Here is a 16,627-nt window from a genome sequence, read left to right as displayed (position 1 = left end):
CTAAGATTTACACAACCACGCCAGGGTTCACAAACAAGGCCACCCTTTACCATTCCCACTCACAGCTCTTGGCAATGCTCAGTTTCGTACATTGGTGGGGATATGTGCACATGTGCTGCTAATTCCAGCTGCAGTGCAGGACTAGTCGTATTTCTGTGACTTTGCTCTTGTTGCTTCCACGTGGGTGCACAGAGATGGCGTTCTCAACTCTAAGAAATGTTAGGTTCGCCGCACTGCAAACAGTACCGTTGACTTTACTTTCTTGGACTGATGACGAATCTAGACCCTAATCCAGGGAGTCTGAATGTAGTAATCCAGCTCCTGAGGACCATGATGACGTCACTTACATTTACCACCAGACTCTTGAACATTTTTAAAAGAGACATCAGCCAATGACCCTTGTGCTAGGCTGCTAAATGGAAGCATTTAATTCATCGATGCATCTGTTCTCAGTTGAAGGTTTACCCGGCGCTCCATCCGACATTGTGATAAATCTGCTTATTTCTCCGACTACAGGCTTCACACACTGGTCACTGTGTTCATCTGACTGCTGTAGCTCTGTCCTTACAAAGCAAATGTTCTTCATTTCGAATATTCCAGTTATTAGAACCATAAGCGATGCTCTCAAGGAGATCGAACACACTGCGCCCCCCTCTTGAACTTTCATCACTGCTCTGGACAAGCTTGTAGGTTCCTTTTGAATCATTACATTCATACATGTCGTAAAGTGCCCCTTTTTGACAAACTCCCCCCCCCCCCCCCCCCTCCCCACACACACACTTTTTACCTGGTATCCCATTTAATTTTGATAAAAGTGCACTGGGTTCCTGCTATCCAGGTCCCCCTGCCAGATCTTTCCCTAAAATTATACAATGTTTCCCTCAATTGGCAATTCCTTTAGCACCTTCTGCTAGATACCCCTAGTACCTTGGGCAGGGAAGCTAAAGAAGGTCTCTAAGGGCTACGGCATGTATTGTGCCCCCTAAGAGACTCCTCGGCACCAACATGAACTCTGCAATTGCAGTCTGCGAGCCCTGGTGCAGAGAAAATTGAATACCCGACATGGCAAACCTCCTGTGTGCCATGCCAGCAGACACTGCATGCAGTATGGGCAAGTCTCTCGTACAGCAGGCCTTACAACCCCAAGGCAGGGTGCTCTATACTGAATGTGGACCTTTCTGCACGAGCACACATGCCCACGTGATGTCTAAGTCGATTCTTGGATATCTCAAGTGAATAGGGAAGCCATTTCGAGTACAGTTCCTGGACACTAGTGTTTACAAGTTCCTCTGCTACATGAAGGCCTCACTGAAACCAGAGGTGTCTGGTACCAAACATCTCGTATTAATAAGCCCACCCTGATTCCAGTGATGGATTTATTAATACATGCACCCAGAGGGTACCTTAGAGGTACCCATTGATAATCTACCAGCTTAAGTGTTCTGGCTGACTGCTGTAGACCAGCCTGCCACCACAAACTGGTTTCTGACCCTCTTTAGGTGATAGCCTACACTCTGAGGCCAGGAACAATGCCTGCTCTGGCTGGAGGTGTTGTCACCTCCTCCAGGCAGGATGGCTAGTAATCGGGATATCCAGGCACGAGGCGTCAAAGGCCGGTGCCGCCTTTGATCTGTGACCTTGATTTCCCCAGGCTGGGCAAATGCCAACCCCTGCCTTGGTGCCCATTTGGTACCAGGACAAGCAGAAAATTAGATATGCTTGGAGGCGTGGTGTGCTACCAGGCCAGTCACATCCCTAAGGGGAGCTGCCTGATGTTCCCCACTACAGGAATATTCTGCCACCTTAGTGATGGCAAAATAAGGAACTCTGGGACAAGGTTATGTCCATTTCCCACAGAAAGTGGTCCTATAGGGGGTGTAGTAACCCCAAGGATAAGTAGCCCATTGGCTACCACCCTTCACGCCCCTAAAGCTAGTATTTAGGGAAGCCCTTTGCACCTGGAAAGGAGATTCTTTCGACCTGAGAAGGACATCGAAGAGCCGCAGTGAGCAAGAAATCAGGTTTAACAACTGACTTGTCGCCAATCCTGCTCGCCTACCTGGTGCCTAACAGTTTCACCAAATATTACTCTTCCTGCCACTGTCCTTTCTCCAAAAGCCTGGGAGGATTGCCAGCACTTCGGGGAGCTACTTTCATTCACCCTGCACCCAAAAAGAGCTTGACGTTTCTGGACTGCGAAAACTCCACACCAGAAAGTACCACTGCACCTGTGCTGGAAGAGTCGAAGTGGGCCAGCAGTACCATGAGACCCTCCAGAGTCCAACCCCACCTTTGGTTTGCCCTGACTGGACTTCCAGTCGCTGCCTCTTAGTGCAGGCCCCCTCAACCGTGAGTGTTTTGTACAGCACAGGCCTGAAGACTGCATTGCACCTGAGCCCCACAGCCCGTGAAGAAGTGAACTGAAGGTATCTGTACATGCCTGTGGATCTCGAGGACCGAGCCCCCCTGTGGGTCCAACTGGACTAGCCCGCAGCCTGCAGCCTCTTTTTGCCAGGACCGCTTCCCATTGAAACCAACGGGGCACCTGACGCTGTAACGCATGGATGCACCCGTCCGCCCCAATGCCTCAAAGGGTCACCTGGTGCTACTGTCTTGGACCTTGCCTCCTGCTCCCCTTAACTACAGAAGATTGGTCATGTTATGCGTTGCTAAGAACCCGTATGTAGTATGTTTCTTTCTCTGTAGGATAACATTACCGCATTGGAGACAATAGAAGTGTACCTACCAGTTTTCTTCAACACTGTTATTTTAAAAAGTACTTGTCCAATAACTAAGTTCTTGGTGCTAAAAATTTCTTAAAGATGCGTGTTATTTCTCAATATTCATGTGGATCTCCTTCTTGAGTGTGCGTATCATTTATTGACTGTGTGTCTACAACAAATGTGTGATCAGGTATGAATGCCTTCAAGCGATTTTTTTTCACAATATTCTATTTCTTCTTGGAGAGTTTAAACTCATTAGGGTCAAATGAATGGACACCTTTCTTTTCGGGAAATGATTCCTATATTTTTTCTGTCTGAATTCGGTACCATAGAATTTTTGATAGCGACTGGATCTTTATCAATTAGTTTACTACAGCAATGTATTAAGTAAACTTACACATGCTATCAAAAAAAGTCATACAAAAAAGGAGGAACTGAGAGGGTGTATATAGAAAAATAAATGATTTTATCTTGGTCAAATACATTTCAGGGTACGAAAATAGAAACAAATACACAAATAAAACAGGTGACACTATTACTCAGGTAACCTCACTGTGATATTAAGAAACATCTTTCTTCAAAGTATTAGTTAAAAATAGATTATGGAAGAGAAGATGTATGTCGACGTTTCGGTCTCTACGTTGTCATACACTAGACCATCTTCAGGACAAAAATAAATGTTACAGTTGACCCCTTGATGAGAAGTTAGAAGGAGTTTGTAAATATCCAACTAGGCAAAAAAAGGGAGAGCCCGACTTTTATGTGTCTGCCAATCTATTTTTGAATCTTTTATACCAGGTTATATCGTGCCTTTGATGAAAGTAGATGAAGCGGTTCTGTCTTGCGTTGCTTATTTAAGATATGTGAAGAGCCACAAGATGAAAAACTTATTTTGTTTGCACACGGGACAGCTTCCTGGATGGATTATGAAGCACTTTACGGTGATGGTGGTCTTATCGTGGAAGGGTTTTTAATTCTTTATTTCTTTCGTGAATCACTCTAAGCGTGGCGTACCATTCAAGGAATTAGCATGGGGTTGCCCATTTTTCTTTGAGACACAACAAATGTGTAACACTCCTCCTTGATGAGGTTCCTCGGCCACAGTACCACAAAAAGAGCCCCTTGGTATTGTTAAAGCAAGCCCCTGCCCGCTCAAAGAATGCCTGGACTCACTACACAATGAAGCCTGTTTTTGGTATAATATTTAAAGAGCCAGCTTCCTACAACGCGCACTACAAGCATTATCATGGAGGATATTACTACTGGCTGCAATAGGTCCCCTGCGCCCGGATTAGAGTACTCTAGGGGCTCGCAGTCAGAGGAACCCTTCATCCAGAATCACCCAAATATAGGGTCTTTTTGCTCGCACCCACCTTTCCTTCTTACGGTAGTCTCAACTTTTCATGTCAGTCACTTGTGTTTCCAACATTCTTCCCTAATCCCTTCTAGATGTAAACTTTGTACCCTATCTACAGACGTAAATGAATCAAAAGCAACACCAAAGAGCTTCTTGTTTCTGTGGCACTCAAGCACTTAGACTTCCCGTATGTAAACTGGAGATTACTAGATGGAAAGCGCCTTGCATTCAAGTTTGTGACGCACGTCCAAATAGTGCTCCCTGACATTCGGTAGGCTCATTCCACTTGAAGAGGTGCGCTACTACACCTTTCTTGGTAATATTCCAGTAAGCCATATTTGCAAAGCGGTACAAAAGGGGGTGGTGATGGACGGAGCATCTGAACCAATCAAACACTTACACCCAGTCAACAGATCTGGGTTTAATCCATCACCGTTCTTTAGCCCACTCTGCCACCCCAGTTCAGACATGGCCATATGCAAATCAGTCTGACCCTGTGCCTCATGGGAACAGTCAAGCCCGAACTGCCAAGCCATGCCTTCCCTGGACCGGAAACAAGCTTCCTAGGATCAGTTTCTGGCATTGCAGCAGTCTTCAGCCAGGCTTGCTTGAATCCAGTGGCAAAGTGAGCAAGGGACTCGCGTCTGAGCATACCCTGCCAACGTATGGCGAACAAAGCGGTACAAAAGGGGGTGGTGATGGGCGGAGCATCTGAATCATATTTGCAAGACAGCGATTTAGTCATCTGCTCACAAGTGTACGAAAGAAATTCTGTTGTAACATCCATAATTAAAGAAGCAGAACAGTATTAAAGACTCCTCCTCACTGGTCTTCCACTTGTGTAAAGTGAGGCTCTTTGGGCTCTGAGTTTCTGCCTATGACGTGGAGCTTCTGATGGGTTCTTGGGGGGGGGGGGGGATATTGGGTACAGTTTGAGTGACCACAGCTTTACTGCTAGAGGAATCTATAAGGCAATAACCACTAGCAATACTTCCGACCAGGATGGGCTACAACTTGAATTTATGCACGTTCTCATCAGGACTGTTGTGGTGAAAAGGCACATGGCAATCCACTATGGAAGGCCCACTACCCGGGGTTGCCCGTTGGAAAAAAGGACTTCATGGAATGGTCAGTGACGGATGAACAGCATATGAAGGAGTTATTGAAAGATAACGAAGTGACTGAAGTTATTGCTGAGTGGGCAGAAATGCTGACTAGACTGATGGACCTGCTGTATAATAGACCACTTTAACTGTGAAAGGAGTGTGGGTGGGCGAGGGGGGAGCTGCAATGGAACCATGGCGATGTATTATCATGATGGTCTTGGTAGCAACTATACTTTGTTGAAAATGTTGAGGCAAATGGATTGGTATGGTGGATGTAAAGACTCTGTGTTACCGGGGTATAGTTAATTCTGCTGATGAAAATGAAAAAATAGTGTATTAAAGATTCTGGTTACCTATGCCATTTAGGAATGTACTGCTGTTCAGTCTTAGCGCAGCATGTCATTTACATCACATTCTGCAAACCGAAAACATTCATTACCAGCAATAAGCTGCTTGAAGTAGTGTATTCACATGAACCCCCCCCCCTCCTTTCCTGCTGTAAAGAAGTACAGTTGCTACTTTGCAATATTGCAATACTAGGCATTTACACGTACAAGACTTTCTCGCAATAACATAATCTAAGCTTCATTTGGCTCGAGACTCCAATAAAACAACAAGATGGGAGCTTGTGGTCTTGCTAGCTGATCTGAAATAACCCCAGTGGGTTTCTCATCTCTTTACTTCAATGTCCCGTTGTGTCCACGTCTCTTCATTTCAGCCCCTGTCCGAGTTGCATACCCGGAGTGTCTCTATTGTTGGGCAGGTTATGGAGATCTGTTCATCATCAATGTGACGTCTAGGTCTAGCCTGCGTGGTCTGGTTCGAAAGTAGTTCTGGGTTTATGGTTTCCACCAAAGCGCTGTTAGTTGATTGAATGGTGTGCTGCACTCCACAAAATCTCTAAGATGAATAAGAGGCAAGGGGCAAGACTATCTAAAAAAAAAGAGATGAATAACATACTGCAAAATTTGCTGCCAATGGTCCTGGTAGTGTCCATATGTAGATATGATCAGTTCAGTGTTTGCCATCAACATACCACAACCTGAAACTCCTCGACGCTATACAAGCTCCCTACCTAGGTCTGGCATGCCCAGCGTTGTTGTTGCAAGTTTAGGACACACTCAACGGGCAGGACCATGCATAATCTACGTGACCGCTTGAATGAATGCTTTCATTATTGTTTAGTTGGATTAGCAGAATTTGTATCATACCTTTTAGTTTATAACTCTAACTAGCGCCTTTATATTGCATAGTAAGCTACAATTAAGTAAATGTTTACTAGTACTGATGTACGCATCAAAACATCCATCTGCCTTTATTGTGTACATCTATCTTTCTTCACTTCGTTCTCCACAAAATCTGTATGATTTGGCTTTACAAGAGTCTTACATCTGCAGCCAGCAGAGCTCACTCTCCACCAAAGATGGTCTGTCCAATGTCAGAACCACCAAGCACGCCACTGTAGTCATGTGGACGACTCCCCTAGATTTCCTACTCCAACTGCGCCATTCCTGCCTCCAATATAGTGGTCCTGTGAATCTTATTTTTTTAATCTACCAGTCATGGACAGCAGGGTAGAACTGTGGTCAGGTGGTCAACTTTGAACCAAGAGACACAGGCCATACTCTCCACTTGTGCACTTAAGTTGTGTGATGAAGTAAACTACTGTATCTCCTGGTACCAGCATAAACAACTTCTGCTTCGTGAGCATCTTTTTCAAGTCATGCTCTTAGAATATTCCTGCCTGTAAACACAGAAAATTCATGGTAGAATGTGCAATTAAAAGAGGGGTACTGGTATTTTAAAATGCTGAAACAATCGCTACAGCCCGTGCAGGCAATCTTTTCAGAAATTCAAATTTTACACCTAAGACCGCTTTCCAACAACAACTCTTTTCACTTCTGCACCAACAATCTCTAGGGGGGTAACGTGAAGGGGAATAGAAGGAAACAGTAGCATGAGGCATAATGCAGCATCAATGAAAGCATGGTTTCTTACTTTAACGAGCCACCTACTCTCATATCCAAGCACCCCTCTGGAAGTTGCGTGACCGCCTCGGTGCTGTTTGAACAGCTTATGCCAATGTAACCTCAACTGAAGAACGCCTCGCTGTTGAAAAATAGGGATTGAGAGCAGAGGGTGGTTGAAGAATCCTAGGAAGAAGAACAAGGGTTAAAAGTAAGATTGTGGGATCTTCATTGAATGTCATTAACGTAGAATAGTATGCTTGGCTCCAGGCACACTGAGGTTTCTAGGTTTACCATTCCATTCCATTTCTCTGAATATTAGGCAAAGACAACTAAACCAAGAACTGTTCTGGAGGCAGCCCCAGCATTTAATGTGGCCATTCTAGAATCTAAATACATACAGTAATGTTTGCTGATCCCATGACTAGGGTCCCATGCAGCTTCTTTACAGCTGGTCTGACACGGTTACGTTTCTCAGCCAAGTTGCTCTGTTTTCACTTGCTGAGTGAGCTCTTGGTTTCTCAAGTACCGGTTTGTTGGCCAGTAGTAAAGGTCAATGCAAGAATCTATTCATCTGGAGATGGATTGCTTGAATGTGGCTAGACCCTAATAAAGCGAGCCAAAGTTGAACAAAAGTTGGTTAGATGACCTCAAATATTTTGTATTGCCTAGGTAAAACTCTAGGACTCATCTGCATATTGCTGTTAAAGGTAAAAGTGGGAGAGGTGTGGCGCTGCGGCCAGGGCGGCTGACGCTGGAATCTGGGGATAACGGTTCGATCGCCAGCGGCAGATTAGCTAAGCACCATGTGACTCTGGGAAATATCTTGCTTAATCTTCCCAACGACCCCCAGCGCCTGGAGACCCTTACGGGTGATTGTTCGCGCTTTACACATGTGGATTATGATTATTATTATTATCCAGTAAGAATATGTTAACCAAGTTCAGAGGTAAACCACAAAATCTGTCACTCTTGATTAACAGCAAATCTAGAACAAACATAAATGCATTTAACCCGTTGCGTGCTCCCTAGTGCTGCGGACGGCCGACGCAGCCCCGCCTTCTGCATCAAACGCCCGCACGGCAGCGTAATATCCGCCGCGGTAAACAGGTTAAAGATTCTGTTTTCATAAATATTTAGAAACCATAAAAAGCAAAAAAAATAGTTGACCGTAGGATGGAAGATTGGTTTACGAATCTTGAAGATAAAGATTTTTTGGGGGGGAAACGTTCTCCACAGTAATAGGTTTTCTATTTTGTCATAATTCCGTGCTTTTGTCATTCCAGAGACTCGACACCAGATAAGTGAAAAGCTGTTACTTGTGCCATAGATCTGGGCGTGTGGACTTCTATGAATTCTGACTTGGATTAGAACCATGACATTGAATGCCAATTCTTTTGGCTGTGTTCTGCATTTTAATCGCAACATTTAAACTTAAATTGTTTTGAAAATTGTGATCCCTGTTCAACTTAACCATTTTTCCTTGAACCACTAGGTCAGCATCTTCTTTTTGTGATCCCATATGAAGGGGTGTATCTTAATTGAGCATATATTTTGTTTTTTACCTATAGGAAAATGGTTCTGGGGATTTTAGTGCTATAAAGGAGTTGGAGATAGAGAAAAAGAAGCAAGGTGTTAGTATATCTTCCGAGAAAGGGCCTCCTCTGGATGCCCAACACAAAAGTCCGTCCAAAAATAGCAGTATAGCGTCGGGGACCCCTCAACTCGAGTCAACTTGTAGTGAAGAGACGGAGGAGAGCGAGCAAGAAGAGGATCTTGATCAAGACTTATTGGAGGTACTTTATTTGTGGAGGGAGCATGGCTAATTGATTCTGTTTATGGTATCCGACAAATAGGGGCCAAGAGTAATGTCTCATCCACACTATTCTACATTGTTCAGTGGTGCCATCCAGGTGCATGCATTAGTTAACTTGAATGAAACAACGGAGGGCTGCTTGGTGGCACCACGCAGGCTTCAGATCATTTTCATTTGCATCGCAGAGGCTCACAAACCATCAGTCGCACCGCACAGGCTCTCCTGCTTTCTCCAGTTGTACAACATGGGCTAGGGGCATTATTTATTTTACACTCGCAGGGCTTTTGGGAATTCTTCATCGGCCACATCTACAGGGGCACACCTCAGAGCATCAGACAACTTTAAGTGACATCGCACAGGTTTTTATGCTATATTTGTGGGGACTCGATTTATGCGTTAAATCATGTCAGTTCAAGCCATATTTTATACGAGATAGCATTTTAATCTAGTTAGCAGATTAATGTGCTTGTCTGTTTGCTGATGGCATTCCATGCTGGTTTTGCTCCAACATGCACCTCCTGACCTGCCTACACTTCTGTCTGTCTCAAGCTGTTCATTTCCTCTCCAGTTCATGTCAAACTAACTTTTATATTTCCATTTTAGGCAGAGTTGGATATGGACAGCTCTTTTGTTAATCAAGTGTGGCGTAAGGTAGAAAGTAAGCCGAAATTAGAGAAAAGAGAAAAAAATATTAAAAAGGAAAGGCCAATATCGGAGAAAAGCCCAGGCAAATTACCAGAGAAATCAAAAGCCGAGAAGAATGCGGCACCTGTACGTGTAAGTTCTAATGCTCTTTTCTGTACTGATTGTAAAAAGGGGGGTGGGGGGGGGTTACTGCACTTTAGTGTGCCTAGGAAAGCTGCTTTTGGATACTTTGACTAAATTGTTTATAGTCTCAGAGGTAGTAGTTGTAGCAGGCTGGTGGGTTTTTTAAAAGTAGGTAGATGGGGCTTTGTAGAATTCCTTATGACTGAGGTGTGGGTTTACAATTGCCGTCTGAGGTGAAAGCCGGCATCATCACTGAAGTCTTACTATTAGGACAGACCTTATGTGAGTCCTAACTCTGTTCAATGAAGCCCTAATTGACACCTGCATGGCGACTTAGGATAAATCCTACCTTCCGAAACGGCACCCTACTCCAAGAGCCTGGTCGTTATGGCATTTACGAGCAGGATTGATACGAATTCTTTCCTTTCTATCCCCCCAGACGGAGTCTTGAGGCACTTGGAAAGAGGATGTTCTCATTAGCTAGCTTTGCCCTTTGGTTAGTCAACGCCAGCTTTTAGCTGACAATGTATCAATACATTATGGGAGATGGTCGCAGATAACTTGTCTGAAGTCCCAGAGGAATTACGCGCCAACTTTGCGTAGTCCATTCAGTATGGCCAAATCTGCAGTACTGTCCTGCCTGGAAACAACCAACTGTTTATGTAGAGTAGTTTGATTCTTCAACAGCATGTGTGGATAAGCACAACAGGCTTCTCCGGTAATGTCCAGTTTTCACTTATGGATGTGCCGTTTCACAAGTCTCGCCTGTCAGACAAGATGCCGGCTCCGCCTCAGAGCCTTTAAAGAAGTAGTCACAGCATGCCCCTTTCCTCTTTCCACACCCTCATAGCAGTGCCCCTAATAATGTTACCACTTTTGAGGCACTGCCAGGGGTTTTATTTATAGGCAGTGCCCTAAATACTACCCCAACTCCAGGCACCAAAGTCATCTCGGGAAGCGGATGTAGCAGCAGCATCCAGTTGTATAGGGACAGTGAACCTCCCAGACCCCAAAACTCCAGCAGCAGCCTCCAAGCAGCTTTAGTTTGCCCATTGCTCAGGCTGTGTTGTGGTATAAATGCAACAGTGGTAAGGATTACCGTTATAACATGATCGCCCTTTCAAAGAATTCTGAAATTAATAATGAAGTACCCACAAACGTATATCAAAAAATTATTTGTTAATAAAAAGATATAAAATACTCAAATATATAATACAATGGTGCTCACAAGGTTCCACAAACATATATAACAAAAAAAAAGGGCAAACCTAGGTGTAAACAAAGTGAATGGCAAATGAAACAAGCATTTGCAATGCAATAGGTCTCGCATTAGGAAAGTTTGGGCTATTGGTATTGTAAGTGACAATTTTTTTTTGTGTGTTTGTTTTGAAAATGGCGAAATTAATAGGTTTGTCATTTACAATGCCAATAGTTTGAACTTTCGCAAATGTGACACCTATAGCATTTGTAATGCAATATGTGTTGTATTTACGTGACTTAGATGTATTGATATTACAAATAACAAAGGCTTAATTTTTTTATAATTAATACTTAAATAAAAGTTTTCGTAATTCATGATGGCAATAGCTTAAACTTTTGTAAATAACTTTTGTGAAGATTATGTTTAGTGCATTTTATTGTGACAAATCGTTTTGTGACATTTGTAATAAAGCTTGAAACATTGAGAGAACATATTTGAACCAGTTATTGAATGGTTACACCGATTGATGTTGTGGTGGCGCTGAGTGATGTTGTGGTGGCGACGAGTGATGCTGTGGCGTTCAGTGATTCTGTGGTAGCGCATAGTGTGATGTGACTGTTAATCATATTCTACAAGGACCAAAAGTCAAACTTCAAAAGAAAGGCAAAATAGAATTCCTGTTTTGAAAAGAGGTTACATTTGTTTGTTTTGCATGTTTGTCTGGTTGGGAAGGGTATAGTCTTTATTAATGGAAGCATGTTAATACAGTGGGAAGTGGATGAAGCAGCTGACTCTATCTGTTTTGGAAATTTGGGTTTAGGTGTTGGGCTTGGTGTGGGAAGGATTTGGATAGTAAGGGAAGAAGTGCAGACTTTACATTACATGTTGACCCATTCTCCTCTAGAGTGCGGATCCTGCTCCTTCCCGGTGCCCACACTGTTTTTGGGAATGTGCACTGCTCCACACAACAGCAGAGACGTTTCGCTGGGATCTCGTCCTTTAAAAAGATTGAGGTTTCAAGTCTTTTTCTTGGTACATTGCATAGGGAGGTGGGGATCCAACCGCGAGTCAGAGGGTCTGTGATGGGAGGAGGTGCTTCTTGCTAATGGCGCCTGCTTCACAATTAGCCTTGGGGTGGGGTGCAAACGGGGCTTTGAAGGATTGGGCAGGCAACTATTGATAACGTTGTCTGCTGTAGTTGGTCAGGAGAGTGTTTTTGCTAAATGAGAACTTAACACTTCAACATTAATCAGAATGAAATGCGACAAACGATACTTGGTGAGCAAGAGAACAGTTGTAGTTGATCCAAGATATTAAGAACGGACCTGGTGGAGAGAGAAAGGGAGACTGTGCTTAGGGGCGAGAGGGAGCAATGCAGAGAGAGAGAGAGAGACAGCAGAGCGTGAGAACTGTATCTAGAAAGAGGAAGCCATGGGCAAACATACAATGAGGTGAAGCAAGCAAGTTGAGGGATAGAGACCGGCAGAGGCAGAGAAAGGCAAGTTACGAAAAATAAAGACAAAAGGAAAGATGGCAATAGCAATAAACAGCAAGAGAGCGATTTGAAAGAGAAAGGCAGGGAACCTCGGAGAAAGACAAAGATGGGGAGAGAGAGGCAGGGAATGAAAGTTTGAGAGGGAGTAAGAGAAAAAAATGTAGGAAGAGAAAGACCTGGTGGGGTGAAGTAGGAAAATGCAGGAGGAAAGAGGGGAGACATGCATAGATATAAAGAGACAGGTAGAGGCAGAGCTCATGGACGAAAGACCGAAATAAAAAGAAAAAAAAACAAGGACAGACCGAGAAACACAGGGATAATGCCCAAACAAAACAAGCTCTCGGCATTGCGTGGTGGGGCGGGGGAGCGGCATTGCGTGGCGGGGGAGCGGATTCCTTTGAAGTCTGATGCCGGGGCTCAGACAAATGGGGCGCGATGTGGCTGGGGATGTGCATGCGCCTGGCTCACATGAACTGTACCCGATTGGCAGTTTGGGTAGACTTTTGAAAGCCTTACTATAATCTCGACAAACAAGCATTGCTAAAGTAATGCTGTAGTCGAGACCTAACAAGCATTGCAAAAGCAATGCTGTAGAAGAGACCTAAAATACAGAGACCAGTTTAACAAATGACAAAAACAAAGCACAATAAATGCTTCCTCTTGATTTTTTTTCCAAGGAAGGCGTCAATGGTGTTTTGACTTTGCTAATTTATTAGGTTATCATTAGGACATAATGTATAGAGCGACCATCAAATATTCAAGCAATGCTGTTCCAGTCTCAAGCATGAAATGAGTCCTGCCACTATGATCAATTCAAAATATAATTTCCGCATGACAATGGAGGTATGACGTGGCATAAAGACTTTCAAAGGAATTGTCTCTGAAACCTCCCGATTCCAAACGGCATGTTGGTTTTAATTACTTAAATCACTGTTCTTTGAACAAATAATCATGTAATACCTGTTATCTATCTTTTTAATTAATTACTCCCTGAACCACTGTTGTGTTCATATTGTTTATTAGCCCCAGGTTTGGGTTACAGGGCTGCTCCTGTTTGTTGCAGTCGGGTTTTATTGTAGCCAAGGAGTGAAACTGTTGTTGTGTATTGTTTTGACTTCAGGTGTGTTGTCTTCTTTCTTTACATGTGTCTGTTGAAGCAAGTCTATGTCCGCACTTTGCTAGACTAGGAAGGCATGGATCTTTTTTCCTTTTAGAATGAAAGTTATGCCTCTTCATGTTAAGAGACTGTGTGCCTGCAACTTATTTCCTCTGTATGTAGAGTTGCTGTACGAGTCTGGTCTGTGTTGGATTGTATGGTACTCACTTGTATAAGAAAACTTCCCCTAACACTGTGATACCCTCAACATGAAGAATTCCCCCACTTCAGCTTTTACGTTTTCTCATCTTTGTTTCTGCCTCGAGTGCTACTGATCTTTTTGTGGCTGTATGTCTTTTCAGGAAAGACCTTGTTTCTTACTGTTAACCTGTCCGGTGTCCTACAGCCGCTTCCTATTATTGTCCATCTTCAAGTAGATTCTCATGTATGTTCCTATTTAGAGGGGACCTACCTCTTGCTTCGATTTCTCTTCTCATTTCTACACTGTTTCCGAAAAGTATTGGGGTTTATATCCTAACCGCTTGAACCCTTTTTATGTCAATGTTATGTGATGCATGGTGGTGCCCAACTGAAAGGCCATCCCACATAGGAAAGTCTATTTTAAGCACCTTTTCTTTTTGTTCAGGGCCTCTTTCCTTCGTCTCAGTAATTTCAGTGTTTCCCTTGTTCTAGTTCACATAGCAGAATAATTGAGCTCTTAGTACACCACTGGGACTGGTTTCATGGCCTCTCTGACTACTTGTTTCAAGTATGTCTATTGGTTTCCTCTTCCTGGACGTTTTGTCTTGGGCCCATCCAATCCGCTCTTTCAAATGGTATCCACTCCCCCTCTTTGAAGCCAAACACATGACCAGAGGTCGCTTGGACATATGAAGCTATATCTGGCACGCCAGCTTCGTAACTGGTGTTCTAGCTCCAAATGTTTTCGACTCGCCATGTTCCCTTGTTCTTTGCCATTCATTTGCAATAAGGTTACTTGGTATTCTGGGTTTGTTACTTTTCAAGAAGACATCTTTGTGCAGTGATACCTTCAAGTGTTGATTTCACCTTCATTACTTTAGCCCCAGGATGCTCCTTTCTTGTCTCAAAGATTATTTTCTTGAATTTGTTTTTTTCTTTGTTTGCCCTGGAGTCCAGTTTCTGATGAAGGGTTTTTTATGCCTTCCCTGCATTCTCTCATGCAGGATTTCCAATCTTCCTTATTCAGGCCTGGGCCTCCCATTTTGTTCACCTGCTTGGGTCTTGTGTGAGTGTCCTCAAGTCTCCCTCTTTTTAGGTCTTGCTGAAAGTATTGCTTTAGCAATGCTTGTTGGTGAGATTATAGTAAGGGGCTTTCAAAAGTCTGCCCAGACGGATTAGGTACAGTTCATGTGAGCCAGGCGCGTGCACAGAGCCAGCCACATCGCACACCTACACCATTTGTCTGAGCCTCTGCATCAGACTTCAAAGGAACCGCTCCCCAGCCCCCCCGCCACCCAATGCAGAGAGTTTGTTTTTGTACTGTTTGGGATCAGGTGTTGTCTGTGTCTTCAAATAACCGCCCCTCCCGTCTCTCACGTTGTTGTGATTCCTTTTAATGCCCGTTACATGTTTACAAAAAAAATTATAACACGCAGGCTTGTCTGGGCGATGCCTTTGCCAGTGCTTTTATATTAGGAGAGTCAAAAAAGTAAATCTGGTGTTGTAGTCGTGAGACACATGCCTCTTGTTCTTTCCCTCTTAGCCCTCAGTCCCACGTACTTATACACCCTGTTCCTTGCAACAATTCAATGCTTGACAGGTTTCTTCTGGGCAAAGGGCTGTTTTTTTTTTTATATGCGTATGACTGTGGTGTCAAAAATGTCAGCATAGCATTCCCCATAGCTCCCCATGACCCCCTCCCTCCTCACTCCGTGTGCTCCCTCCTTCTACTCAGCATTGAACATGTGCCCCGTTGTCTTCAGAGGAAGCAACGACTCTTCAATCTTTTTAGAACAAAGTCCGCTCATCTCATTTTACCTCTTCCTCCCCTCTCCTGCTCATACCCCCATCCCACCCAAACCTGTGTTGGTCCGTCACCTCTTGCGTTCGGACAGTTATATGGCTGCAATAAAGCACATCAATGCACCATTATCAGCTCTTCACAGCGCACGTGACAAAAGGAGCTGGAAGGGCTATCCGCCCGACCCCAGGGGGCAGCCACCTATCCTGATAGCGGGGCAATAGTATCTGCGTCCCTGCAAAGGGGATTTACAGAAACGGGGATTTACAGAAACAAGGATTTAATGGCAGAAGCACATGCAGCCTGCCCATTTCCGGTCCAATTGGACATCAAAGCCCATATAGGCACAAAGCGTTAGCGCACGAAGCTAGGAACTACTGCACAGGCCAACTAAATATGGCAGTTGTCAAATTTTTCTTCGTTCAACCTATCAGTTTTTACGTTCACTTCCTGCCCTACCTGTTACGAAAACGTAGCCTCCCTGCCCGTGAGAGTGTGTGAACATAGTGTGGTTCTCTTGTAAAGCGCTCTAATGCCCTTGAAGGAAGTTGGCGCTACATAAAGCAGCTTTGGAGGCCCCCGCAGCTCAAAGTTGGCTTCAGCAATTACTGGTCTCTGCTTCGGTGGAACTTTGTTTAAATCCGTGGTAACAGAATGACTGAAGCCCGCCTCCGTGCCTGGGAAGAGAAGAAGGCGCTGTTGTTCTCATCAAGGACACGCTGGGCTAGTCGGATTTCTGACCCTGCCCCGCCACAATTTGACCCGTGGCAAGGGGGTGGCTGCGGGTGGAGAGCTGAGGAGGCGGTGATGTTCGGCAAATACACTTGACTTGGGGGCCAAAGTCATCAGGCACAACATCCACCCCCGCCACACTGGCCCACATCCAAAGGCATTCTGGGACTTGTAGTAACCGGACAACAGGTTACCAACAGGAAGTGTATGCTTGGACTACCTATCTTGGGGGCGGACCTGTGCATTATTTAACAGGATGGGGCAGGGCATTTATCCCCAGATGGACATCCTGTTACTTACCCCCGGCGCTGAAGAAGGCGACACAGACGCCGAAATGCATTCGCAATGGGTGTATTGCTGCTGA

At 44.4% G+C, this 16,627-nt stretch overlaps 1 protein-coding gene across 4 annotated transcripts in view; it reads left to right on the top strand.

Annotated features, from left to right (window-relative positions):
* TTC31 (tetratricopeptide repeat domain 31) overlaps positions 1-16,627 on the top strand; it is a 131,852-nt gene that overhangs the window by 41,985 nt on the left and 73,240 nt on the right. For 2 of the 4 annotated variants that reach the window (XM_086964355.1, XM_086964358.1), the window contains exons 7-8: positions 8,725-8,949; positions 9,573-9,740. In XM_086964355.1, coding sequence (XP_086820481.1) covers positions 8,725-8,949; positions 9,573-9,740 — 393 coding nt within the window. Of the gene's footprint in view, positions 1-8,724; positions 8,950-9,572; positions 9,747-16,627 lie in introns of all 4 variants that reach the window. The other 2 variants (XM_086964354.1, XM_086964356.1) reach the window with 1 other exon arrangement.

The sequence above is a fragment of the Lissotriton vulgaris genome, chromosome 3_2 (assembly GCF_964263255.1).
Source record: "Lissotriton vulgaris chromosome 3_2, aLisVul1.2, whole genome shotgun sequence".
Lineage (NCBI taxonomy): Eukaryota > Metazoa > Chordata > Amphibia > Caudata > Salamandridae > Lissotriton > Lissotriton vulgaris.
Note: the sequence above shows the minus strand (reverse complement) of the source record. Positions and strands in the feature narration are given on the sequence as shown.